The sequence below is a fragment of the Trematosphaeria pertusa genome (assembly GCF_010094035.1).
Source record: "Trematosphaeria pertusa strain CBS 122368 unplaced genomic scaffold BU26scaffold_24, whole genome shotgun sequence".
Lineage (NCBI taxonomy): Eukaryota > Fungi > Ascomycota > Dothideomycetes > Pleosporales > Trematosphaeriaceae > Trematosphaeria > Trematosphaeria pertusa.
Genome location: NW_022987235.1, coordinates 568,864 through 591,419, shown reverse-complemented (window position 1 = coordinate 591,419; position 22,556 = coordinate 568,864). Strand labels below are relative to the sequence as shown.

The 22,556-nt window shown below is 53.3% G+C and overlaps 13 protein-coding genes across 13 annotated transcripts; 9 read left to right on the top strand and 4 right to left on the bottom strand.

The window, feature by feature from the left end:
* The first annotated feature begins 18 nt into the window (after positions 1-18).
* On the top strand, positions 19-1,992 carry BU26DRAFT_525303 (kinase-like protein). The gene is made up of 4 exons (XM_033830477.1): positions 19-289; positions 338-513; positions 562-762; positions 807-1,992. Exons 1-4 carry the CDS (start codon positions 40-42, stop codon positions 1,929-1,931), a joined length of 1,752 nt encoding a protein of 583 aa, XP_033676490.1. The 5' UTR covers positions 19-39; the 3' UTR covers positions 1,932-1,992.
* A 579-nt stretch (positions 1,993-2,571) lies between these two features.
* Positions 2,572-3,122, top strand: BU26DRAFT_610958 (uncharacterized protein; the record flags this gene model as incomplete). Its single annotated transcript, XM_033836022.1, has 2 exons — positions 2,572-2,681; positions 2,739-3,122. Exon 2 carries the CDS (start codon positions 2,766-2,768, stop codon positions 3,120-3,122), a length of 357 nt encoding a protein of 118 aa, XP_033676489.1. The 5' UTR covers positions 2,572-2,681; positions 2,739-2,765.
* A 1,381-nt stretch (positions 3,123-4,503) lies between these two features.
* BU26DRAFT_525300 (kinase-like protein) lies at positions 4,504-5,682 on the bottom strand. The gene has a single exon (XM_033830476.1). The coding sequence runs from the start codon at positions 5,390-5,392 to the stop codon at positions 4,619-4,621; it is 774 nt and encodes a 257-aa protein (XP_033676488.1). The 5' UTR covers positions 5,393-5,682; the 3' UTR covers positions 4,504-4,618.
* A 338-nt stretch (positions 5,683-6,020) lies between these two features.
* BU26DRAFT_179369 (uncharacterized protein) lies at positions 6,021-7,312 on the top strand. Its single transcript, XM_033820372.1, has 3 exons — positions 6,021-6,082; positions 6,150-7,237; positions 7,290-7,312. The coding sequence occupies exon 2, from the start codon at positions 6,269-6,271 to the stop codon at positions 7,058-7,060; it is 792 nt and encodes a 263-aa protein (XP_033676487.1). The 5' UTR covers positions 6,021-6,082; positions 6,150-6,268; the 3' UTR covers positions 7,061-7,237; positions 7,290-7,312.
* On the bottom strand, positions 7,286-7,962 carry BU26DRAFT_179110 (uncharacterized protein). Its single transcript, XM_033820370.1, has one exon. The coding sequence runs from the start codon at positions 7,884-7,886 to the stop codon at positions 7,512-7,514; it is 375 nt and encodes a 124-aa protein (XP_033676486.1). The 5' UTR covers positions 7,887-7,962; the 3' UTR covers positions 7,286-7,511.
* Positions 7,963-7,991: 29 nt separating this feature from the next.
* Positions 7,992-9,348, bottom strand: BU26DRAFT_525297 (kinase-like protein). The gene is made up of 2 exons (XM_033830475.1): positions 9,328-9,348; positions 7,992-9,280 (listed from the first exon to the last, which is right to left on the bottom strand). Exon 2 carries the CDS (start codon positions 9,007-9,009, stop codon positions 8,236-8,238), a length of 774 nt encoding a protein of 257 aa, XP_033676485.1. The 5' UTR covers positions 9,010-9,280; positions 9,328-9,348; the 3' UTR covers positions 7,992-8,235.
* Positions 9,324-9,674, top strand: BU26DRAFT_386781 (uncharacterized protein; the record flags this gene model as incomplete). Its single annotated transcript, XM_033822651.1, has 1 exon — positions 9,324-9,674. A coding segment is annotated over one exon (351 nt), but the record flags the coding sequence as incomplete, so codon positions are not given.
* A 741-nt stretch (positions 9,675-10,415) lies between these two features.
* Positions 10,416-11,068, top strand: BU26DRAFT_387171 (mitochondrial carrier; the record flags this gene model as incomplete). The annotated part of the gene is made up of 2 exons (XM_033822658.1): positions 10,416-10,441; positions 10,498-11,068. Coding segments are annotated over 2 exons (597 nt in total), but the record flags the coding sequence as incomplete, so codon positions are not given.
* Positions 11,069-11,099: 31 nt separating this feature from the next.
* Positions 11,100-12,908, bottom strand: BU26DRAFT_571944 (uncharacterized protein; the record flags this gene model as incomplete). The annotated part of the gene is made up of 2 exons (XM_033834193.1): positions 11,100-12,548; positions 12,594-12,908. 2 exons carry the CDS (start codon positions 12,906-12,908, stop codon positions 11,100-11,102), a joined length of 1,764 nt encoding a protein of 587 aa, XP_033676482.1.
* A 186-nt stretch (positions 12,909-13,094) lies between these two features.
* On the top strand, positions 13,095-14,745 carry BU26DRAFT_178824 (casein kinase 1 epsilon). Its single transcript, XM_033820368.1, has 5 exons — positions 13,095-13,292; positions 13,355-13,427; positions 13,477-13,944; positions 13,997-14,522; positions 14,583-14,745. Exons 1-4 carry the CDS (start codon positions 13,281-13,283, stop codon positions 14,383-14,385), a joined length of 942 nt encoding a protein of 313 aa, XP_033676481.1. The 5' UTR covers positions 13,095-13,280; the 3' UTR covers positions 14,386-14,522; positions 14,583-14,745.
* A 1,847-nt stretch (positions 14,746-16,592) lies between these two features.
* On the top strand, positions 16,593-17,771 carry BU26DRAFT_544493 (uncharacterized protein; the record flags this gene model as incomplete). Its single annotated transcript, XM_033831742.1, has 1 exon — positions 16,593-17,771. The coding sequence occupies one exon, from the start codon at positions 16,593-16,595 to the stop codon at positions 17,430-17,432; it is 840 nt and encodes a 279-aa protein (XP_033676480.1). The 3' UTR covers positions 17,433-17,771.
* Positions 17,772-18,395: 624 nt separating this feature from the next.
* On the top strand, positions 18,396-18,713 carry BU26DRAFT_571941 (uncharacterized protein; the record flags this gene model as incomplete). Its single annotated transcript, XM_033834192.1, has 1 exon — positions 18,396-18,713. One exon carries the CDS (start codon positions 18,396-18,398, stop codon positions 18,711-18,713), a length of 318 nt encoding a protein of 105 aa, XP_033676479.1.
* Positions 18,714-20,153: 1,440 nt separating this feature from the next.
* Positions 20,154-21,441, top strand: BU26DRAFT_525294 (uncharacterized protein). The gene is made up of 4 exons (XM_033830474.1): positions 20,154-20,204; positions 20,366-20,487; positions 20,534-20,985; positions 21,039-21,441. The coding sequence occupies exons 2-3, from the start codon at positions 20,452-20,454 to the stop codon at positions 20,966-20,968; spliced, it is 471 nt and encodes a 156-aa protein (XP_033676478.1). The 5' UTR covers positions 20,154-20,204; positions 20,366-20,451; the 3' UTR covers positions 20,969-20,985; positions 21,039-21,441.
* The last annotated feature ends 1,115 nt before the right edge of the window (positions 21,442-22,556 follow it).

Here is a 22,556-nt window from a genome sequence, read left to right as displayed (position 1 = left end):
CGTCAGCTCATCGATCAACATCATCGATCAACATCTGCCATGGGCTCCCCTCTTAATATATCGGGATCTGCTTCTCAGCTCTTCCGAAACAAAAATTGCGCTGAATACAGGGCGCTTTCTATCATTGCAGAGTCGCTTGCACACCCTCAACGAACCATTCTCAGTGCCTTTGTGCAGCACGCCGTCGACCGAGAAATTGCATCGCAGTTTTTCCTTGACGAAATCTCTGGAGAGGATAAGGTCGCAGCATCAGAGTTTTTAGCTGACTGGATATGTCTTCTTAAGAAAGGTACATCGCTAACAACTTTACTTAAAAATCGCTAACTTTTGTCCATAGTACGCCCTGTTGTTTGCACGGATTTGAAGGAGTCACTAAGGCGAAACATATGGCAAAGAGATGGAGGACGATGCTGTATCTCCAAGGCCGAAAAGGAAAAGCAGTATGAAGGAAGCCTCGTGCTTGCCTACGTCTTGTCCCCTTCATTTTTCTGTGATAGTGACATGATCAACAACGTGAGTCTATCTGCCCTATGTCCCCCTACATCCCTAACCTCATCCCAGAAAAGGCTTTCCAGGATATTTGCGGCATTCATAGGGGAGTCGCAATTGCAAAATTTGCGATCACTCATAGGCCAAGACTCTTTTTCTCCTGATCGAAATCAGTCCGATCAGTTGGTCCTATTATCGACACAAATTTTCGAACATTTCAGAAACGGGAGGCTTTCTCTTAAGCGCAGTTTCTCCGAGGCTGTGGGCGACTCGGTAAGGTCCCATTCATTGGCCCTTATACCATTCTAATTAGTTAGGCTCGGTATCTTGTGCAATCGAGGAAATTTATTCCATCTATTCACGTCGGAAGGTACCAATTCATAACGCTGGAAAACAAAGCCGTTGGACTTGTTTCGCTTCCAAACGCGCAGCTTTTGGAAATCCATCACCGGTGTGCAGAGGCTTTAGCGTGGCTAGAAGTATTCGAATATATGAATCGGAACCTCAACACGCTACATAGGCCGGGTAGTGGGAAATTTGCGAATCCTGCCATGGGAACGCCGGCAAACAAAAGCTCCTGGAACCTATGGTACCTCCAAGCTATACCTGGAGCCTTTCGATATGTCTGGGTTCAGACACCGGCCTTCTTTCGAGCGTTTGCCTACAAGCGCTTAGCCCGGATTTCAAACTGGCTCTACGGTTACACCGGCTCGGACAGGATTTATCGACTTCCTTTCAATCTGTATTTGCGGGTGGCAAGTAGTGATTGGGCACCGAAACATCAAGCGGAAGCCCAATCGCTTCGTCTGATTGAAAAGTATACCCACGTCCCCGCGCCAAGAGCAGTCGATGCTGTTCAATACTCCGATTCTTCGTTTCTCCTAATGACTGGAATCCCCGGAGAAATAATTGGGCGAAGGATCGCTACCATGACCGATGAACAATTGCATTCCATCGCACAGGATCTCAAGAAATACATAGCTGAGCTGCGGCAAATTCCCAACAACACAGGCTCGGGTTTCCAGATATGCAATGCACTAGGGGGAGGCATCTTAGACTGGCGAATTGGCGAATCGCAACGCAGAGAGCTTAGGTTCCTAGATGAAACGCAGTTTAACGAGTACTTGATCGAAGACCTTCCACTGGACGAAGATGCACGGAAACTGGTGTCGAAGTCACATGGTGTGAAACATGATATCGTTTTCACGCATGGAGATCTCAATCTAAGGAATATCCTGGTTGATGGGAATGGAAAGATTTCTGGAATCGTTGATTGGGAGTGCGCGGGCTGGTACCCTGAGTATTGGGAATATACCAAGGCACATTTTGCAACGCGATATACTGTTCGGTGGACTGCGGATGTAATTGATCAGGATTTTCTTGGTTACCGCGACGAGTTGCAGGTGGAGGATATGCTCTCTATTATGCTGCCTCCGTGGTAGGCCTGCCGGAACATGAATGCATCCTTAATCCATACCTAGATCATGAATCGATCCTTTCTATAGCAACCTTGTGCTTTATAATCGTCATCACTTCACGCTCTACAACAGTTAGGGGGGGCAGCATGCACCCCGCCGCCTAACTCGGGATCGCGTTTGGCGCACCAGATGGCATTCATCGGGAAGAACTGTCGTCGATGCAGCTTTATCCTAGTCTTCTGACAAGGATATGCGCCAGGGACTGATGATCGCGAAGCACACTCCACCCCCGACTCCGCCGTCCTGAAACCTTGCCCCACTTCCTCCGGGGGTCCATTCCCGCAGGCACCACAGCCAAAGAAATGTCGACTGCCCTAATCTGCGCATACGAATATGAATCGCCACTCGCCACTGTGGAAAGACAGCAAGGAACAATTGCCCTAGACTAGGGAAGCTGGGCGCAGGAAAAACGACGTCATCGGACGAGGTCTTTGCGGAGGGGAATGCTGCCTTGGGGGACAAGGCGGCAACGCCATAGCCAACAAGGCGAGTTATCGGTTGACCCAGCTGCCGCTGGCAGCATTCTCTGCAGTCCGCATTCCAGACAATGTCGTCCTGTCGCGTAGCTTCTCGGACCCGGGCCTTGACGGCGAGGAGTGTAACAGACTAGCGTAAGCGCTGTAGAAGGTAAAGAAAATTTGGCTGGACGCGCGAGTGTGCTAGTCAAGGGGTCGCGATGAGAACGCGTGGTGCATGGACATGATCCAGCCGCTGGTAAAGCTCGCGATGAGGCTTGAAGCAGAGGAGAAATTCTAACTTCAGAGAGTGTAGGTAACCCTCAGCTTCGTTTAGCACCCAATGCTGATCTTCGCAGACAGTCCCAAGCCATCGCCACTGAATTCCTCTCCTCCGTGCCCGACGCCACCCCGCCTCCTCGACCGCAAAGCCAACCTCACACTCTCTTTCTCACACATGTCCGGTTTCGAAGACCTTTACAACCGCCTGAGGATCGTGGACAATCCCGTCGTAAGCCACATGGCCAACGCCTTCACGAAGACGACCGCCCTCTTCTCCTGCGTGGAGGTCAAGCCCGCCAGCGGCGATCACACAGAAGTAGAATACCAACTCAGTATACGGATGGCAGCCAGCCTACGGAAGAAGATGCGGTGGCAAGCTGTCGCAAGCGGTGTGGGAGAAAATAAGAAAGAAGTGTAATTATCGGCCCTTTTCCTCAGCGCCGACTTGATACCTGCAGAGTCACCAGCAGCTCTTCGGCCCACATAGACGCTCCCCTCGTCGTCGACGCTTAAGCACCGCACATCGCGGAGGCGGAAGCGTGTAATCTCCTCCGCGCCTTGTACCTGTACAATGTCGACACGCACCCACCAGTCCTAAGTGTCTAGGACGCGATAGCGACACCGAAGTCCTGCCAACTCACAGCGTATTAGCATTGTCGCATTGTCTTCTAAGCCAGCATTCTCCTTCTCGTAGCACTCCTTCCGTGGAGACTAATAGTCTATATTCGTATGCTTAGACTAGAGCGGTAACGTCGCTTAGGTCGCGATGCCTGTGGGAACGCGGCGCCATCTGGCGGCATAATCGGCTCTACAAAAGACTCTAGAGGAGGACTACAGGAGCTGCTATACCGACTGCGGCGGCGGAGGCTCCGCCAGCACTCAATCCGGCTGTGGGCGCCTCTCCCCAACCGCGCGGGTTGCGCCCGCTGTTACCCTCGACAGCCTCCAAGAAGCTCTACCGCCCGCTTCACCCCTTGGACGCCCACCTAGACGAGCTCGACGGCCGTCCGCAAGATGTTAACATCAAGAAGTGATAGCTAGGTGCGAGATACGAACGAGCGTAGCCACGAACGGTACCTACGAGCATAACGAGTCCGCCCGTGCCGACGAGCGTACGATGCTCCCGCTCTAGACCTTCGACATACCGCAATCAGCGTCTCCGCAAATGCCCTCGGACTCGACTGGGTGCCTTCGATCCTTGATGCTCGCGCCGATGCCGAGTCCTGCACACACACTTCTCTCACGATTCTATCGACTATCAGACGTTGCAATTAATCGAATACGTCGCTATTGTATACACCTCCGCAGTCCAGAGATTCGCCATCCGTCGAAGCAGCCTACACACACGCAGCTCGAGAATTTGGTGGCACAGAGACACATCGTGTAGAGGGTCGCAAGCGACGCTCAGACACCGTATATTTGAAGGAACCCATCAGCTGCAATGGATACGACACAAGGCATTGGAATGCCGAGGATGCGTTATCAAAGTTTAGCGGCGAAGGCAGTTGAAATAGGCTATCACATCATCGCGGAGGAAGTTTCCCTCAGAAAGCCTAGATCAAGCGCTACAGCGCATCGCTTCGCACTATGAGAATACTGAACCAGCGGCCGCGCGGCAATATAGTGGAGAAGGGAGCGGAGCATGAAGTTCTCGTGCCATTCGTCGAGCCATGCCCCGCGAGGTAGGTTAGCAGAAGATATTTAGGCTCATCAATGCTTAAACTCGTTCTAACAGTCAGTAGGAACAGCCGCTGTATCAACTGTAACCTACGGCTGAAGGGGCAGAGCGCGGGGACGTACTAGTTTATTATCGCCGGTCAATTGAATTATACTGCGAGAAATAATTTGTGGACTCTGCTCTAAAGCATGAAAACAAGGACGCTCCGCAATCGGTTGCACATTGCGTGTAATGAACTATGGTCCTATTCCTGCTTGTAATCCCGACAAAGCATTAACAATCTGGTCTGCAGAGTCATATCCAAGATTCCAGCAGGTCCTGACAACACCTCCACCAAATTCAACGCTTAGGTCTTCCGGAAATTGACCAGCTCGATATAGATTGATGATCTTGTCCCTGTCCCGGACATTATGGAGTTCTGGATATGGTTCATGACCTTGCATGATGTGATAGATGGCGGTACCTAGAGCAAAAAGGTCCGTCTTCCGATCCGCATGCAGTGGATTTTGGCGAGGGAGGGAATACTTGACGGATTCGCCTGCAAAACCATCCAGGGTCTCTCCATCAACAGTTCGATAAATGCCTTGGAAGTCGCAAAGTTTGATATCGAAATTTTTGTCGAGAAGCAGGTTTCCTAACCTGATATCGCAGTGAAGAACATCCTTGCTGTGGACGTATGCCACGGCTTCCGCCGCCTGACGGGCCCACCGGAACCTGTCCTGTGTCGATCCTGCAAACTTCTCTAGATGCTCATCTAGTCGACCATTGTGTGCATATTCTAGCCTGAGGCCTTCTTTATCCCACTCTTTCAACTTGATTATCCGTGGGTGAGAGCCGAGTACACCGAGAATTGTAGCCTCCACCTTCAGGCCGTGTTGATCGTGTTGTTCATGCGGATACTTTAGAACGGTGTCCTGGTCAATAATGCCTACGTAGCTTGTGGAGCCCGTAGCAATGATTCGTTGGACCCCAGCAGGGAAGAATGGGTATATGAAGGTTGCATCTTCCATTACTGTCTTCCTTGGAGTTCAAGGTGGGATCCAATCGTGCAGCGTCTTTAAAGGTGGTATTAGAGTCTACCTGACGAGATAGGAAGCGTATGTCGAAGTTCCAAGGTAGAGGGCGGATAAGGCAGACGAACGTTTAACTTCGTACGGGGCTTGCTACCGTTCGCATTGCGATGGGGCCGTGGATTCAGTTTGGTTAAGCTGATCGAGCCTTAGCGACTTAAACTCGAGGCAAGATAGTTCCCTTGTTGAGGTATGAAGGGCCACTTGCAGTTCGAGAGTGTGTTCTTGAGGTTGAAGCGATGGAATATTGTCGGGCCCGAGCACCAGGTGGTGCGAAAATTCGTGTCGGATGAGTCAGCATCCGAACACCAAACAATCCATCTGCCATCCACAACAAAACTTCGACCAAATACAACTCCACCAAATCAAGCCCGATTTTTACGATGAGCACGTCGATCGAAAGCCCTCGCACTCCTAAATGCCGTCAAATTAAATTCTAGTACGATACCGGTCACCGTTCGCGATACCTATGGCACGCAAGCCACCGACGCGATAACGAGAACTTTAACGATGTTGCCCATACACATGGCGTCTCCGCGCGTACGGGCGAGAGGTGGAGAAAAGAGCAAGAAGAGATGGGCACACCCACTGCGCAGAGGCGTACGCGCAAGTATAAGGCAGAGCAGAAAGGCACAAAGCTTTAGGAGGCCCTTTCGAGTCCTTGACCAAATGGTGGATAAGACTAATCCAGTGGCAGAAGAACCGCTCGTTGAACAAGCCCGGCATTTCGATGTACAATTATCAAAGCGTCAACTCTAGTACAACTTAGGAAAGCGCGAGGATGCCCATCTATACGTCGCCGCATATTCAGATAAGATGAGAGAAGCCAATTATACATGGCGCCGGCGATTTGGTGAGGAGAACAAGGGCAAGAAAGTTATCGGGTTCTGGGACCTCGTACACTTTACGGACGAGGCTCATTTCAACCCACAAGAGCGCCTCCAAAAGCCACGTATATTGCGCAAGGGCGAGAAGAATCCACGCTCCACCACAACGCCGCATCGGGATGTAAACAATTGGCAGAGGATCTATCAGACCGTAGCAATCAGCTCCCACTACTTTTATCAAATCAGCGGGCGTCGTAGCGTTGAGAGCCACACCGACACAGAGCCAGTGGCGAGCCAGAAGCGGCAGGGGCCCTGCGTCACACCTGCTGCGGGGTCGACAGCGGCGGGAAGGCCCTCAAAGAAGCTATGCGGAGGCTGGAAGCGTATGAGACAGCCTGGGACATGCCGTGAAGCCATCTTGCCAACACCTGGGCACCAAAATCTCCGCGGAGGCACCCTTGGACTCGACTGGGTGCCTTTGATCCTTGATGCTCGCGCGACGCCGAGTCCCGCACACACACTTCTCTCACGATTCTATCGACTATCAGACGTTGCAATTGGTCGGATACGTCGCTATTGTATACACCTCCGCAGTCCGGAGATTCGCCCATCCGTCGAAGCAGCCCACATACACGCAACTCGAGACTTTGGGGTTACAGAGACACATCGCGTAGAGGGTCGCAAGCGACGCTTAGACACCGTATATTTGAAGGAACCTATCAGCTGCAATGGATACGACAGGGCTCGAGCACAATGTCGACGAGGGTATCGCGACGAGTAGCGTCATCCCAACCACGGCAGCTGTATCCGCCCAGGCTTCGTTAACGTGGATGTCGTCGCTAACGCACCGGAAGGAGACGGCGACGGTGCCCGAGCCGGGAAACTGGATTGGCCCGTCGACTAACGTGGCCTGGACGAAAGCTCGGAAGTCGGGCGAGAGGGGCGGTCTGGTGTCGAGGTCGGTGGCGTCCTCCATACTTATGGTGTAGTAGCTCAAGGTCGATGAGTAGGCGGAGACGCTGTAGTAGCGGGAAACGCGCCGGGACTAGTCGTAGCAGGGCTCGGTCGAGGGGAAGCGAAGGGAGGGGGACAAGCTCTCGTTCCTCATCTCCGCGTACGTGACGTGGAGCAGTGCCTGAAAAAGTCGACGCTGTGCGGGCTGCGCTCTGCGAAGAACGAGCAGTGCCTGAGCAGCTGCTTGTGCACACTCTTGTAGCTGCTGCGCCTGCTGCCTATTCCTTCGCCGTCTCCGGTGCCCGTCTTAACGCTATTATAGACGGCCAACCGCCCAGATGGGCTCGCGCGCCATGGCCGTATGAAGATATCGAGACGCCTGGCGTTGGTTCCCTGGGCGATGGCCTTGGAATCGTGGTCGTCGGCTGCTCGGGTGGACGCGCTGGCCGGCTGCTCACCGTTACTGGGACTGGAGCGGTACGGTTTCCTGCCGAGGAGGACGGCTCGAGGGCCGCTGCGAGCGAGACACGGCTTGTTGGGCTGACACGGCTTTGTGCGGGACGGGATTGCGACGCCGCTGGCGACTTGAGCTGCACGGCAAGCGGCCTTTTATTTCGCCGGTCTCGGCTTGGCACCAAGAACCCTTCACCCATCTACGTTTAAAGCTTAATAGCTGGCGTATCGCGCCTCATGCGACAGGCTCAAGAGAGGTAAGATACTGTGTAACTACCGCTAAAAGGCTACTAACCCCTACTATAGGCACCTCATCCCGCTCCAGATTTCTTCCCCGCCTCTCAAGCCAACCTTCCCGCGATGCTTGTCCTCTAGACTCGCCGTCTTCACTGTCGACTTCGCGCGCCGGCCTCCCAAGTCTATCACCCTACGATTCCACATGGAGATCAAGCATACAGAAAACGCAACGGAGCGGAGAGGCTCGATAGGCAGGTTGCGAGGGGTCCCCTCGCAACCTGGTGACGCTGCCTTCCACAACCGCTCATAAACCTATCGTCCCATTTCTACCTCAAGGGCTACAACGACCTCCTTTGCGGTCTCGAACCGCCGCTCGCAGCAGCATCCTGCGATGATGCCTCCGAATGTCACTTCGGACAGATTCGGAAAATGCCCTTGTTCGAATAGCGCACGCACATGTTCGCCATATACAAATCTCTCTGCGTTCTGCGGTGCTGGGCCGTTGTAGAAAGGGTAATGACCAGTCATGATAACATAGATGATGACTCCCAGACTAAAAACGTCGACTTTTGGCGATTCGTAATCTGTTAGGCATGGGTCGCTGAAGGGATCGTCAGGGAGCAGGCCGCCGTATAGATTCAGCTCCACGCATCTAGAGCCGCCAAAATCAGCAAGAAGTAGATCTAGACTCTGACCAATCTGATGGACAAGCACATTCGTTGTGCTAAGATTCGAGTGGATAATGCCCATCTCGTGGGCGTATGCGACGGCTTGAGCGACCTGCAAACTCCACCTCTTACGCAATGTGTCGTCGATTTTGGCATTATGCTTGTCGATGTACGATTGAAGATCTCCGCAGTTCGCTTCACCAAGCAGCAAGCCGTTCTTCATGCCCTCGAGTGTACAGGTCCCATAGTATCTGGCCATATTAGAACTGCGACGTGGTGCGGAGATGGATACAAACGGAACAATCCTGGGATGGCTTCCCAGTCTGCTTAAGAGCTTCTCCTCCACGGCGAATGCATTATCGACCTCAGCAGCGAACTCCTCGCGACCTGGTAATCCTTTGTCCATCTCCCGCGGCATTTTGCCAGCCAAGCCATGCCCTACGCGAAAGACAATCGCTGTACGCCCATTCTTGCTTATCGTCTCCATATCGGGGGAAAAGATCAAGTCTTCGGGGGTGTCGTGGTTAGAAGTCCTGCTGCCCTGCCTGGTGTCAGGGGTACGGGGATGATTCTAGACTAGCGGTGAAACGGTCGAGTCGGCTTGGCATTGAAGTAACGATTCGAATCTACGCAGAAAGAGCTGGGGATCCTGAGCTTCTCGGAAGCGGTGTTGCATCTCGTTGAGAGAAGTGAGCCCCAGCACTTCCGTCTAATTTCTGTCGCTGACGTGTAATAGATTCCAGAAATCTATTACGTGACCTTGTACTGGTATTTCAGATCTTCCCAGCCTCTCGTCAGCTCCCTTCTAGGTTTCGAAACGCGACGCTTCTTGACGATATCGACCGCTTTACTCCTAGTATAACGTCACGGACATACCATTTTCGGCGCACTGTTACCCTATGCGAACAAGTCATCAGGTGCGCACCTGAAGAAAAGATCTGGGATGCTCTCTACGTCCTCGTCACCGAATCCACCCCTCCGCCCCGTCTTCCATCATCCTTGCAACAAACGCCATGGCTGCGCAACACGAGCAGCTTCGCAAACTCGACCGGACACCGCAATTACGTAGATAACGTGGCGAGGGAGATTCAGAGTCTAGGCTCCGTTGAGAAATGGCAGGTCTCCGGCCAGCTGCGCAGGCAGTATTCGTATAGTGCAAAAAGGGGATCCTGAGACCACAACGGCTGGAAGAGCTGGCCCGAAGAGGCAAGAGAAGGGACTCCCAGAGTTGGTTCACACAAATGAGCATCAGTATGCCTTCCGGGGCTCGACGGTGACCCCGCGGCACCATTAGCCTTTGCAAGGCGCTACTGCGCATCGTAAGTTACACGTCGGCCAGAATTGCATCTGATCATTCATAGTTCGTGCGCACTCCCGACTCCGACGATTCATCACCTTGTACACTCGTCCATCCGACGCGAAGAAACCCACTGCTACTAAGGTGAACAACACTCGAGACGTCGCGTCCTTATCTCAACACCGGCTGACGGGTGCCTGCAGAACTGTAGCGTCCCCAGCCATCTTTCCCCCAGATCCCACGAAAGACAGGACAATAAACGTCAAGGGCTTATATCTCTCGATTGTCAACAGGCGCAGACCCACGCCCTCTCTGTCAGTGAGTTCCCATGCTCAGAAAGTCACGTGAAAATTTGCCAAGCCCCTTCAAAAAGTGATCGCAGCGCTTACTTAGAATCCTTCACTTTGCGTATAACCCGAAGCCACCCAGACATGCAGACTTCTAAACCACAACCAGCGTTGTTACGGAATACCAAAGCCTCAACCGAAGACAATGGGTTCGTACTCAATAAAGACGCTGAAACAAAATCTTGGGCCCATCTCATCGCCGGCGCGTAAGCTTTTCCTGCCTTCCTAGTTGAACAGTGCGACGAAATTCTTATCTCACCAGGAGCGGTGGAATGGCAACGGCAATCCTCACATCGCCTCTTGATGTCTTAAGAACTCGGTTACAGGCCGACTTCTATCGATCCCATCTCTCCCCACGCCATAGTCTTCATGGTATGCCGCCTTCGAACCCTGGCTACCTCCACACATCACTCCGCCACATTCGCGAAACTTTCCAGATCCTCTTCTCCATCCAGCGCATCGAAGGTTGGCGTGGTCTCTTTCGAGGACTAGGCCCTGGCCTTACTGGCGTAGTCCCCGCGAGCGCGATAAAATTCTACACATATGGTAATTGCAAGCGGCTAGTATCCGAAACGATGAACTGGGAAAAAGATGCGGCAGCAGTTTATATTATTGCTGCCGCTACTGCTGGCGTGGTGACCGGGACAGCAACAAATCCGATATGGCTTGTCAAAACGCGGCTGCAACTGGACAAATCGCGGGCAGAGAAAGGAGGTGACGCTATACGCCAACAGTATAGAAATAGTTTCGATTGCGTTATCCAGGTGCTGCGACAAGAGGGCTTCAGAGGATTGTATCGTAGCCTAAGCGCAAGCTATTTAGGTGCTGCGGAGAGATATCATCCACCGTATGTTCATCTCAAGCTCAACGGTAATCCGCGGTCCCATCCGATTTCCAGAGGCACCACAATTTTTCTCCGCCGTTGGGCCATCCCTTCTCGTTATGCACCCAGACATCGCGGGGTTGATCGCCCTGCGAGCGAACCTTCTTACGGCCCTGGAAGCAGTGGAATCTGCCATCCGCGAATGTCCAGGATTCCACAGCAATACTTCCTTGGCTACTTGAGCTAGCAGTGTTACGCTTTCGCGGACGGGAATTGCGCGATTTAGGGTTACGCTTGCGTGGATGCATGTCGGGAGCAGGGTCGTCTATCGATGTCTCTGAGTCCTGTGCGGATTGGCTTGTGAAATAGACCTCGTCCTCAGTGGTAACAGTCTCCTCGTGGCTTTGAGATCCGTATGGAGCGCCCGAAGGGTCAGACGCCTCGCCATATCCATCCTGCGAGGTAACGGTCTCCTGGCTTTGAGACTCGTAGGCTACCCCCGGCGAAGTTTCGGACGCCTCTCCGTATTCCGCATTTGCCGTCACACTGGCTTGTGTGACTGCCGTCGCATTTGCTTGCACGATTGCGGAGTCCCTCCACTCCTTCGCCAGATCTCTTGAGTTCCTATACCACGTCGCTCCTTGGCGGAAGGTCTCAGCGGTGTCGGTCATTCCGAAACTGCGTATTTGAGTCGTATGGTACTGCGGCTGGCCGCTCGGATCCTCTGGCTGCGTGGGGTGCATCGCGTACAGCTGCAGCGTGCCGGTGCCGCTGTGGTACGTCGACCCGAGCGTGTACGCGTTGCCGTCGTACGTATAGCCGGCCTGCCCGTACGACTGGATTGCGAGCATGCCGCGCGCGCCGATTCCGAGATCCTGAGTGATCTGCCGCTTCATCTCGGAAGCTTTCCCGTCTGGCCCTTTTAGTTCCGTAAAGTGATTCGCGAGCAACGGCCTTGACGTATCAGTGCACGGGATGATGTACGGCGCGAGGTCCTTCCGCACACGCGGGTCGAGTTCTGTGGGGCAAGAGCCGTAATAGTAGTCTGGCTTTGCGTTCGAAATACCACTAGCCAACGGCTGGACGTGGTTGAAGACTTCGTCCTGGCCCGACGGTATAGTGGTGTTGCCTTCGATAATCGGGAAGACCTTGCTTCTCACGACTGCTTCAGTTTTGGCCTCGTCATTCTTTGATTGAAAGCCTTCAAAAGCTCCATCAGAGAACTGGGAAGGTGACAGGGAAGGCCTTGGCTGAGCGAGCCGTTCTTTTGCTTCCTCAAAATTGTTCTGTTTTGGACCTCGATTGTATGGACGATATCCTGCATCAATAAGCGCCTGCTCAAAGGCAGGATCTCTTGATGATAAAGTTGTCTTCCGCGTACTTTGGCTCGGCGCACTGGAAGGGTCGGTTCCAGTTCCGATTCGGGAACGGCTTGAACGGGATTGGCTTGAACTCATTGTGCGGACGGCTTCTGTCTGCGGTGCTGGGTACTGAGACGAATTAGCGTGATACTCTATAGCATAGATATGACCCACTCCTCTGATATCGCGAAGGTTTGGACCACCGTGGCGAGCAAAGCGCTTCAGCTGTTTGACTAGATCTTCCTTCAGGACGGACCGCGCTGGCGGCTCTAGTGCAACAGGCCGAATTGTCCTCCTGTTGAACTCTCGAAGTGCGCGACGACAGAGCGGCACTCGAGAGAGATTATCCCAGAACTCAGGAGGTGTCCTGCCGCGTTGCGAACGTTTTTGGCGTTTGACCGGCGGTTGAAGAGTATCAGTCGACCGCGCGATCTCAAGTGTCCGCTTTCGTTTTCGACGTTGAGGTTCCGATTCCTCTCCAGGAGGCATAACCGTTCATCGACAAAACTCGAGGTAGAGGCGCATATATGGCGCTTCGTGAGTGGGAAGCGCCCGCTCGAAAGTTGGGGGGCGGGGAACAGAAAAATCGGGTCTAGGGGCGCTTGGCGGCTATGAGTCATTGATCCCTGCACAACCAAGCGACCTCCATCCTCCGTAGCGCCTATTGACCGAAGCTCCAATAGACGGTCGGATCTCTACACTCGCCATCGTCACTCGCTTGCAAAAACAACTTTCCCAGCCTCAAAGAGTCGCACGCCCCATGTGTTGATTGCACCAAGGTGTTTCTGATCTCCTTCCCGCATGCTTTCTTCGCCTTTTCTTCGCCTTTTGTGGAAGCTCCGATAGGCAGGAAGCGATGCAATGGGCAACTTGGTATTCATCCCGTGCTCGCTGTAACCCTCTTCTCCATCGCGCAACATCTAACGACAATATAGACTCTTCGCATCGAGGACAAGTATCAGTTAGACCGCCGGCTGGGCGGCGGATCATTCGGTGAGGTATATCAAGGTGGGTAGAGTTCTCGAAACGTCTTGACGAGAGGCTAACCGGTTCTAAGGACACGATCTCAAGACTGGACAAGAAGTCGCCCTGAAACTCGAGTACGTACAGATCGATCCTTCCCTCCTCGAGAATGAAATCGAAATCTACGAAAAACTTTCCGGAGGGCCCGGCATCCCTCGAGTATACTGGCATGGAGAGGAATGCGAATTCAGGGTGATGGCGTTCGAGCTTCTCGGCCCCAATCTGGAGAACCTGTTCAACTACTGCGGCCGGAAATTTTCGCTCAAGACGGTGCTGTTACTCGCGGATCAGATCATCCCCGGCTTTCAGTACATTCATTCCGAAGGGTACATCCACAGAGACGTCAAGCCGGACAACTTACTAATGGGCGACGGAAAACAAGGAAACAAGGTGTATATCACCGACATTGGGTTGGCCAAGGAAATTGAGGAACGGGACTGGCACAGCTATCCTGTAGTCGGCACGGTACGTTACGCCAGTATCAACGCACACTTAGGGAAAGGTGAGTGCAGAACATCGGCAGCGGAAAACGTCTCGCTAACACTGCGACTCAGAGCAGTCTCCTCGTGATGATATGGAGTCGCTCGGATACGTCCTCTTATACTTTCTTCGGGGTTCTCTACCTTGGCAGAGTCTGAAGGCTGAATCTGGGGCACAGAAGGAGAAACTCATTTTAGAGAGGAAGCAGTCGGCAGAAGCCCACGGGCTCTTCAGAGACCTTCCAGAGGAGTTCAAGAAGTATTTTGAGCACGTCCGCTCCCTTCGCTCCGGCGAGAAACCGAACTACGTGTACCTACGTCGCTTGTTCCGCAACCTGTTCCGCCGCAAAGGTTACGAGTATGATTACGTCTTCGACTGGACAGAGTTAAAATTCTTGGAATACTTGGAGAGAAGTAGAAAACGATCCGAGGACGGCGAATGCACGCCTTACATAAACGCGTGACAATTCTCAGCGACGCCTTTTGCAATTCAAACGTCGTCCCGACACATGGATATCTACTTCAACGGTTCCAGAGACGGCCGGAGGATGCCGCTAGGTGACATGAAACATTCCGTCGTTCGATTTCCTCGTGTCCGACATTCATCATTCGACGAGGCGAACGTCAGTGGTAGCTCGCACGTCCAATTCGGGCTGCTTCGTTCATCATACCGCCTCTGGTCTCTTCGGTCAATCCGTGAAGGCCGTCCAATCCAGCTTGTGCCCCACTGAAACCATGACTTAGTTCCATCCTCTTAACTTGTGAGGGCCAGCTCTGTCTAATGACACCTAGCCGTCCTCCGTTTCGTAAGAATCCTACGGCGTTGATAGGTCTGAATAATGCCGTCATCAAGCAATCTAGTCCAGTAACGTAGCTCGGTCGAGCTCATGTAGCAGGTTGCGGCCGAGAACATCGACCACATAACGGAAGACCTCACCTAATATGGGAGAGCGGCGGTCTGAGCTGGTCGGGGCACGGTGTCCCCGGCCGCCCGGCCGTCCCCGGGCAATTCTAGAATCCGCTAGCGTCCCGAGCGCTTTTTTTCACCAACACGCCCTCCGGCAGCTTCCTCTTCCTCTGCGGCTGAAGAACCACTCATTGGAAAGCCGCTTCTTCCACTGCTCATGATACCTGCGGCCGCTGCGGTGAGTTTTCGTCCGACTATGGGATACCTCTTGTCGTCAGCGGGTAGTGCGACGCTGTCACGCGCGAGGTCGATGACCGGCGCGGCCGGAGGGATGCGGCCTGGCGGAGGGCGGGAGTTGGAGTCTGTCCTGGATGTTAGCATCTTCGCAAGCACCTTACCCGGATTCATGCACTTACTCGACCTGATGTCGCAACTGCCCTGGAGACCGTCACGCCAGCAGGAGATGCACGATCCGTCGAACCACCAAGACCACTCCCCCTCCGTCGACTCTACGCGCATGTGCCGACATTGCGAGAACGGGCCGTGGTGGTCTGCACAGCGCGTGCACGGGCGAGGCGCCACCACCGCGCCGCGAGAGTGTTGCAGTATCGCTGCCGCGAAAAACCGCCTGTTGAAGGTCGAGGTCGTGACCTCTCCGTTGCGGTTACTTGGGCGGACGAGGGCGCCCTAAGTGGCCTCCGCCTCACGGACTTCGATGCGGCGACCGGCGTCGAGGCGAGCATGGGGGTACCGGGAGGTGACGAATTCGAGGGTCTTGCTCCTCTTGATCCGGTCTCTCATGGCAGAGACGATCTGCTGCGCGAGGGCGAGACTGGGTTGGTTGATCTTCGCTGCGCGGAGCTGATTGACTGCGAGCGAAATGTTAGCATGCACAGCTCAGACCTGGACGACGGAGGCCCACAATGTAGTCTATCGCACGCTGCGAATCATTCCAGCAGTACGCCGCTCGCAGGGAGATGCTGAATAGCGCGTGATGTAGGAGGGTTACTTGTGGGAGGCGTGGTCGCTGTGCTCGCCGTGCTTGCCGTGCTTGCCGTGCTGTGTCCTGGTGCGTGAGAACCTGTCAGCGCTCCTTTACAGATAACAGAGACAGCACTCAGAGGGTCGAACAATGCTAATTAGCCTCTGTTAGTAAGGGCGACGGCAGCGCGTGGTCTTCGAACCGGCGCCCAGCCGCCGACGCGCAGCCATAAGCTACACAGCCACATTATCTAATGAAGATTACGGTGTAAAAGTGGGGCGCGCCCGGCTGCGCCCAGTATTCCCGGCATGACGCCGATTCCGCCAAGTCTTCATCCTTCTGTCTTTCTCATCCTCAGAGCCTCCCCGCTCCATACTCGAAACTGTTCTGCACTACCGACTACTGAGTTTCGTGGGTTATTGTCGCTCATTCTACAGCCATCTTTTCCGTCGTCCCTCTAAGTAACCTGGACACGCCGTCCCAGCAACATTCTCAAACAATCGAGTCCTTGGGCATCCCTCCACTCTCGCTCCATATACCCGGCGTCCCATCTAGCTGCAACCCTAGCACCTTCTAGTGCACGCAAGCTCCTCCCCCAACGTCCAACTCCACCGTCATCCGCGGCTAGCTCGCTCACTAGCCAGCCTCGCCCTATCCACCTCGTTCGAATACCACGAGGAAGCGAACGAAAAGCACCTGTTCGACACAGAATAATACTGCGATCTATAAATCTTCCGAGCTATTGGCAAGAAACAAGCTCTAGGTGCATTGAAGTGTCGAAAATGAGCAACCGTCCGAACCCAAAAGACATTGTCCTATCACTCGACATGGGCACAAAAGATTGTTTCTACCGAATTCGTAGAGATCATACAGATACCAGCTCGGTCGTTTATGTTCACCTTCAAGATTTGGACATCCTAGACGAGGATAGCCGCACATACGGACCTTCCATTGTCCGTAACCTTAGCCTTGTAGTAGACGCCTGGAATCACTCCTGGACTACCTTGACTGTCTTTAAAAATAAGGGCAAAGTACAGTCGGCCGAAGACGAATGGACGCCACATTCCTTACCCCTGGACACTCCTATAAGAGATCTTCCTCTTCTAAATGTTCTGGATCTCGACGTCAGGCATAGATACAAGAACCGTGTCTCCCTCATACAGTTTCAATCGCAACGGCGCATATTTAAATTCTGCCCATTCGAGTTCGAGCTCCCATACCTGGCGCAAGAAATTAAGGCCCTGACAGTACTCTCAAGTCGCGGATGCACGTTGATCCCTCCCGTATTGAATTACGTGTTTGAAAGGAGCAAAGAGCAGATAATCGGGTTTGTCTGTGAAGAACTGCAAGGGCGCTTCGCAGAGCCAGGTGACTATGACCAGTGCAGAGACGCCCTCCAGAAATTACACTCTTATGGCTGCGTTCACGGGGACCTCAACAAGTTCAACATTATTTTAACAGCGGACGGCCCTCGATTTATTGACTTTGAGAAGTCAAGGCTAAATACCAATCTTTCGGATGCTGAACTCGCCACACTACAACAACGAGAGGTTGATGGGCTTGATGAAGCACTGAATGCTGAAGAAGGGTGGGGGAAGCCTTGGTCGGAGACGGGTTCTTGACAGGCTATAGTCGTGGATTTCCTATGGCACCAGAGTTGTATCCGGATTTGCTTGCAGGAACAGACGCAAACCTCTTCGCGGTTTGCCCAAAGAGCCTCGAGGAATGAAGTCTTGATTTGGCGGTTTTTGTGGGCAAGGGGTTCATGCACGGCGGCTCGCTCCTGGAACAAACGTTCAACTCTTTCAGATGTTTCCGCGCGCCCCGAAGAGTCTCCTTCATTCGATATGCGAACTTAAGAGAGCAAGGGCGGACACCCAGACATCGCCTTCTCGAAGACGGGGTCGCCCCATCACACGGGACCCGGATGCCGGGCGGGTGCGGATTCATCGAGTGGAGACGGAGCTCCGGAGCAAGGCTGGCCGCGTTGCAGTGCGACTTTGTCGCGACGGGCGAGGGAGTCGAGTGTTTTTGCAGGTCCGGGCGATCGGGGCACCGCGCTCGTCGGGTCTCCCGATATTAACCCGAGGTGTCTAACAACAGAACCAGTTTCGGGAGTGCTTCGGCGCTTCAAGGATGCACCCCTTGGCGTTTTCATTAGCCTTTGAATCTCGATCCGACTTGTGGTCGGGAAGAGTAAATAGCTTCGTCATATTGTAGGCCCGCATGCTACTCTCAATATATGCCTGCCCTCAGAACCTTACTGGCTGCACCTAGACGAGCTCCATTGCTATTCTATCAATCTTATCCATGTCTGTGGATATGTACGCCCGACGTCCAGCATCGAGCCCTCGAACAGTACACAGACAGCCTTGCCTTTGTCGTCTTCCCTATAGTCGTGGGAAGGATTGGTTACCGTTTGACGCACGATCGTATCGGCTTGTATCTGCGCACGAATCCCGCAGACCACCGGGCTCGAGCGCGATGCGTACATCACCGATCTCACACGGTGCCCTGTGCCAAAAGGCTTGTCGATTGTGACGGCAATTGTCCATTGCAGCGAGTCAGAACTCTCTCTCAATACAATGGCCCTAGATCACAAGCTCCTCGGTGGGGAAAGTAAAGTCATCCGCATAACCCAGCTATCGCCGGATTCATGGATGATATTGGGATACCAATATGACGATGGTACGTCGGGCCCATGTACTTGCGCGGACCGTATGAGCACTTCCCACGGTGGTGCTACCCATCATGGCACTATCCATCCAGAGGACGAGGACAACGGGAAGACGAGAATAGAGGGGAGCTCACGGGCAAACACCAACCTCATGCTGCCGGCAGTAATCCAGGATCTCTCAGAGGCGATACGCGCTTCCGCCAAAGAACGCGCAAACCGTGGTTAAAGTCGGACGAAGAGCGATTGCTTGCATACAAAGACAGAACGAGCATAGGATGGGGGGATATATTCGAATACTTCCCAGATCGATCGGATGGAGCAGTAAAATTGCGCTATTACACATTACGCAAGAAGAATCCGGAAGGCTATCGCGGCATCACCGATCCAGACGACTTTGACTGCATGTCACTTGGGTCTGACGAGTCTGGCACCTGATCTACGGCACGCCTTATTCCCCTCATCCCTTCCCTCCCATATCCAATTACGTTTCGCCAAAGCTTCAGCGCCCGAAAGATGCCACTCACACTCCTCGTTTCGCAGAAACCTAAGAAACCAACCTCTGTGGCGAAGCAGGGTTCGACTAAGCTGCTCTTATCTACCAGTCACACACGCCGCACGTGCTGCATCTTCTTCTGCAAGCTGGCTGCCATCTATATGTTGAGCTGGTATTCAGCTTCTCTGTGGTCGTCGCTGGCGGACTTGACCTCTACACAGGAGAAGACGGCAGTCGTCTTTGAAGGCGTCGGCCACGTGGTTTATCAGGCAGTTTGTATAGGTCTTCGAAGCCGGGGGATGGCATGTGGGAGAAAGACAGTGCGAGGTCGGCTATGCAGTCGAGGAGGCGTGATTTGCCAGAGGCGTCGGGCACGGAGGAAAGGAACTAGGTGGGCGATCGCTTGTGACTGTCCGCTCGGATCAGGATAGGATGCCAGGCGGAGGGTTACCTACACGCTCTGAAGCCGGAACTTCTCCTCCCCTTCAAGACTCATCGCGAGCTTCATCAGCGGCTGCATTACGTCTATCCACCCACGCGTTCTCACCGCGACCCCTTGACTGACACACCCGCGCCTTCATCCAGATCTCCTTACTCGCAGCACGTAAGCCAGTGTGTCACACTCCTCGCTGTCTATGCCCAGGTCCAACGGGCTACGGGCCATGGTATTTGCTCTGGGCGTGACGGTTAATCCTTTGGGATCCAAAGTCCTAATCGATAAGTTCCCGTAGGCAGCCGGGTATCCAGCCTCTGTCCAGCACTACATGCTGCTGGAGTCGAGGTCTCGGGCATGCGGAGCGAGAATGGAAGCGAAGGGACGTCTGAGGACTCGATTGTTGGTTGTTCGAGAGTGTTGCGTCACAGTGTGCAGCTTGTCGCTGACCACGGTGTCATGCCACGAGGAGGGCGACGCGATTAGAAAGACGCAAAAAGCTGGCGTAGAATTAGCAGCAATGATACATGAGGAATATTCAGAGTTCAAAAGACTCGAGCGTGGAGTGGGATGGAGGGAATGATCTCACCCTAGTGTTGGTTCGAAGCCGGTTCTTCAGCGGCGTATTGGTGAAAGAATGTTGTTGCCTACGCCAAGATTTTTGAAGCAAATCGTTGGTAGAGATGTAGGTGGCACTTAGGTTGTTCGGAGAAGGTCTCCTTTGCACAATGTCGTAGGTACGCCCACGAACGCATTGGTGACCGATGATGGGATGCGATGTGAGAAGAAGGGTGAGTGAGTGAGTTGTTTCATTTCGCCTGGGTGAGAAGAAGGATGACGCGCAACAACGTGCAGGTGAGGAGGCTGGCTCGGAATAACGTCGGCGCTTCTTGTCGGCTCAAGAGATCCACCGATGCCGGTGTTTATGCCAAGAAATTAATTTCCACAACAGCACACAGCAGACAACACGCTCAGAAGAATAACACCAGACGACACACTCAGAAGAATAACACCAGAAGGCTTCGACCAACGGATAATATGCCGAACTGGAAGCCTTTTATCATTCCTCCAACAGTACGTAGCAAAACTAGTCCTCCAAGTCATCTGCTAACAATGTTAGCTCATCGTCACGCCAGCTCTCCCCTTCTCCTCCGCCCCGTTTCTCCTCCTTCCTACCGAAATCCTCCTCCTGATATTCGACCAGGCCGGGTCTCTGGATAAGCTCTGCCTCGCCCTCTCGTGTCGACACCTCTTACAAGTCTCTGCACTTGCATCTCTACATGTTCCATTCAAGTGCAAGCATCGAGGCTGCTGCCAAGAGAAGTTGCTCAAGCGTCTCAGGCCTGTGGACATGCGCGGGAAGCCAAAGAGAAGCTGGAGGCTGTGTTGCGACTGCATGCAATATCGTCCGACAAAGAAAAGTTATTGGAATAAGAAACTAGTAACTCAACGTTTCGAGGAGGCCTGGGGTGGCGCGGTCCGCCATTGGAACACAAACTATTCTCTACAATGTCCTCAATGTTGGGAAGTGGAAGCGCTTGGACGATGTATGTAGAGTAGTTGACCTGACCGGTATGTCCTACTCCTATTACGGTCGAGGATCACTTTATTGAGATCACCACAAGCAGCAACACGGAGATTACGATAGTTCCCGTAGCACAACAGAGGAACTCATTTTATTGCCCTAACAGAAAGCATGGGAAGGGGTAACGTTATGAGGGCGAGGGTAGGGTGGACAGGTTGTGTCGTTATGCAACTGTGAGCTCGAGATCGGTCCAATAACGCTACTAGACGCATTTTGTCTAGAGAATCATTCTCTTTATACCGTCTTTTACTCAGGCTAGAGCCACTTATCCATGTCGCATGACCAGGTGTCCTGTAGTTGCTCGGCGGTCGTGGAGCTGACGATTTCAGAGGCGATGGGCGAAACGGCGATGCTGGCAGCTGGAGTCTCCTTTGCATGCATCGCCCTGAAGGGGGGCGGAGGACGCTTTCGAGCAATGGGTAGCTCGGGATGCCACTTTTGGAGTGTCAGATATTGTTAGATGCGACAAGGTGGGCAATTCAGGCCTTGAAAGGCTAATTACTCGCCCCACGCGCCAAGGGTAGTCACCCTTGGCCCTCCCGGGCTCAACGCAAAAACCGGGCTCAGTGCAAATTCAACCCCGCCGTCGACTCGGAGAGCTTCAAAAAGACGGGTTTTTTATAGGAAGTTGCTCCAGTAATGATTGAGATTTGATTATTATATACAAATCATCGTTCTTGGCCATTTTCAGGCATTTGCCACTGAATAATCGTGAACGGCGCTGGCTCGGAGGGCTGGCTCTGGGTATCGCCAGCCCCATCGGAGGTACCTTTCGCGAATGGGGAGTCCTTTGCAAGTACTGCCGCGCGCGCGTCGCTGGCGTATAATACTCCACCTGTTTGTACATGTCTCCTGTCAACTTGTTGTCGCTTTTTACGAGCGTTGGCGGCTTTTGTAGCTTCCTGAAGTTCGCCCTTGGTGACGTCAAGCTCAAAGCTTTGAGCTACAGTACCCTTGAAATACTTGCGCATCTTTCTCATGGGTATCCTCTAGTGGTCCTCCATAGCGTTGTATAATTTCTTCGCGACGTGGAGCGTAGTGGAGGGTGTATACGGCGTGTAAGGGCTCGAAAACGCGTCGCGCGCGCGCGTAGTGGGTGGAGTGGTGGGGCGCGCCGCGTCTTAAAAGCCGGGAAGTCGCTGCCGTACTATTAGTGGGTTGTATGGCTATATACCCGTCTTTTCAAAGCCGCTGAGTATAGTACTCCTCTTGAAAGCGCTCTGGCGGATTTCCTGTACGTGCGCGAGAAATTCCACCTTGTTAAAGTCGTCGCAGCTAGCCTGAATAGCAATTTCGACCGAGCGTTTGTGGGAGTGCTTCAAGGGCTGGAAAACAGTCCTATCAAGAGGCTGTAACTTATGCGATAGGTGAGGAGGCAGAGCGAATAGGATAATATTGTTGGCGTCGCAGTATTCCAGGAATTGCTGGGTGAGGTGGCTACTAAAGCCGTCGAATATTAGGAGTCTGCGCGCCCCTACCTGTAAGAGCTTCGAGTACTTGTCGAAATAGCAAATCTAGTGTAGCGATAGCTCGTCGTTACTATAGCCAGAGTCGCTAA